The sequence below is a fragment of the Gavialis gangeticus genome, unplaced genomic scaffold (assembly GCF_001723915.1).
Source record: "Gavialis gangeticus isolate Ggan-Ray unplaced genomic scaffold, GavGan_comp1, whole genome shotgun sequence".
Lineage (NCBI taxonomy): Eukaryota > Metazoa > Chordata > Crocodylia > Gavialidae > Gavialis > Gavialis gangeticus.
Window position 1 is genome coordinate 4613921 of NW_017729033.1, and position 2745 is coordinate 4616665.

Consider the following 2745-nt stretch of genomic DNA (forward strand, 5'->3'; position numbering starts at 1 on the left):
TTAAAAAAAAAAAAAAAAAAATGATTTTCTCTACCGCACATGCCATGCCCTTGAGCCCAGAATGAACCGACTTGTTGCTGACACTCTGCTTTGTGTGTGTATGTGTTTGTTTGTGTTTTTTTTCTTTTTCTCCAGACTGCTTATCCTCCGACCCATTACATTCGCCGAGTCCCTCAGCGGAAAATCCACTATTTCACAGGCTTGCAGGTCCTCCAGCTCTTCATCCTCTGTGGATTTGGGATGTCGCCTTTACCCTACATGAAAATGATTTTCCCCCTCATTATGATAGGAATGATCCCAATCAGGTAAGATGCTCTCTGAGCAGGCTGTATTTCACTGAGCGGCCTCCCCGGGCTGCTTTTGACTTGTGGCTGGGCAGCCCCTTACTCTTCTGAGACTTGCTCGTCATCCTTGACCCTGTTCTAGGTGCTGGGTTGTGTCCTATGGTGAGACTTCTGCTCTGCCTCTCTTCTTTTTCCCCCCTACACAATTGATGGGGGAAGTAGGCAATACAGGGCATGGAGCCCTGCTGATGTATGTAGGCCGACCCGACGCATGGTGGGAAACACGTGACGGGTACCGACCTTGCATGAGATGCTTCCACCTCTTGATGTGGAGCCACGGCGGTGCCTTGCTCGCAGCAAAGTGGCTCTTGGAAACTGCGAGTCCATAAATGCATCGATTGAAACACAAAGCGATGCAACGCAACCTGAAACTTGTTACCATAAGTGGAGCTATAACAAACGGCTGGCAAGAATATCTCCTTGTTATGCTGAGAAAAAAACGAGTTTTGCTTACATGCCTTACAGCTACAAGCACTGGACAGTCATCCTAGCAATCTCCTGGGCACTGTTCCCTATAGTTGGGGTGACCATGACTTGTGCCCACAATTTGTTAAAGTGGTCGCACCTTGGCGACTTCCTCTCCCAGTCCTGCTAAACTTGGAAAACGTGACTCTCGGGGAGGGCATTGGTGAGTGTCCAGCATTTAACTCAAACCATTGGCCAGTGCCTTCATTTATTGCCTATTCCGCCCTTTCGTGGACAAGAAATGAAGGGAGTGACCCAACCAAATCCAACATCAAACCGTATTAGGGCACTGAGAAATCAGTTCTCTGCATGGCCTAATGGCCTTTGGCCAATCTGGTGGCACATGGGAACCCAAATGAAGTGTGGCCTTCATGATAATGCAGCATCAGCTACCCGCCTGACTTGAAGGCATAAGATTGGTTGCTAAAAACATTTGAAAATGCCTTTGAGGATCGTGTATAGTGCAGATGGAAAAAATTAGGGCCCAATCCTGACCTACTGATACAGCTCTCAGGATTGCTGTGATCTCCGGTAAGATCCAGATAAGACTCCAAGGGGTGACCTTTTATTTTTAAAAAATTTTTTAAAGGGCTAAAGCTCACCAAAATCAGTGGAAGTTCAACCTCGGAGTCCCTTTTAACAATCTGGCCCTAAGTAACCCTCCCTTCCTTTTGCTGCTGCCCTTATTTGCTGGTTTTCCAGAAGAACTGAGGCTTGCTTGGCCCAGCCAGGTACAAAAAAGAAAAAGAGAGTTTTTCCTAATACCTACAAGCGTGTCTGTGATGCTCCACATGGTGCAGCATTGTAGTGCAGTGTATAGGTGTATCCTGCATTTCAAAACTCAACTTGTATCAGCTTTATTGACCTGGAAAGTTCCCTTTGACTGGTTGATGAGTCTAGTTCCCATACGCCTCAGATGCAGTGTTGTGCCAAGCAGGGGTCTGTAGCCCTGCTGGTGTGGCTAATACAGGGTAAGCCCCAAGAGAGGGCCATGTTTGTATGATCACACTACCTTATTGCCCAGGGTAGCTCGGGCATTTCCTACACACACCCGGTCTTTACTGTCTGCTGATCATGCGTTTTATGGGAACGTCTCCAGTCCCCAACCAAGTCTGCAACTCCACTTTGTTGTAGTGATGGCCCCGGCCCCAAAGAGACTAACACGGGGGCAGGAAAAAGGAGAGAAAATCACTATCTCTTTCTCAAACATGGGGAAAGTGAGATGCATGACAAGTCAAGCGACTTGCCAGGGGCCCCACGCATCCTTTTGTATCGGAGCTGGGGACTGTCCCCTAGGAACAGCGAGTCCCGGCCTAGTGGCTTAGCTGAGAGACCCACCACGATCTTCTTTCCTTTTCCAGAGGCAAAACACTATCTCCACCTATTGTGTTGGACCCACTGCAATCCCCTTGCATAAGAGGATTTTCAGGTTTCTCTCTGAACAGTATCTTTTGGAGATTCTCGCCATGGTGTCTAATTTAGAGAAAAGCAAGCTTGCATTTCCAAGGCATACCCCTCCTCCCCCTTCCCTCCCTTTAAAGCCCTTTCATTTTGAATCGGATCAATTTGTGGAATTCAGGGCATTTTTCTACAGAGCCGACCTTCCAAATTCCTTTCCTGGCTTTCTGTTGAGAGAGTATTTCCATATTCAAAGCGGACTTGTTACTGCTGCTGTGTTTTTGTTTATTTAAATAGCTAAAGTAACTTCCTGTGCTGTTCTGGAGGCCGAGGCATTCGTGCACAAGTGGCTAGTTGAATTTATTAAGGAGAGAGACTTTTTCAGCTGGCCTGAAGCAACGCATAATGTTTGCTTTGCTTAAATGGGTTTCTTTGAATGGGCCAGACCAGGCTCAGAGCCCTTCTGTGCCATGTACTGTACACCGTATTTACTGATATATCACATGCATCTTCCCCCTCCAAAAAAAAAAAAAAAAAA

The 2745-nt window shown here is 47.0% G+C and overlaps 1 protein-coding gene across 2 annotated transcripts in view; it reads left to right on the plus strand.

Moving 5' to 3' along the window:
• The window catches only part of SLC4A11 (solute carrier family 4 member 11), a 318296-nt gene that overhangs the window by 313118 nt on the left and 2433 nt on the right, over nt 1–2745 (plus strand). The window contains exon 19 of one of the 2 annotated variants that reach the window (XM_019526497.1): nt 136–305. In XM_019526497.1, coding sequence (XP_019382042.1) covers nt 136–305 — 170 coding nt within the window. Of the gene's footprint in view, nt 1–135; nt 306–2745 lie in introns of those variants that run through there. The other variant, XM_019526498.1, reaches the window with a different exon arrangement.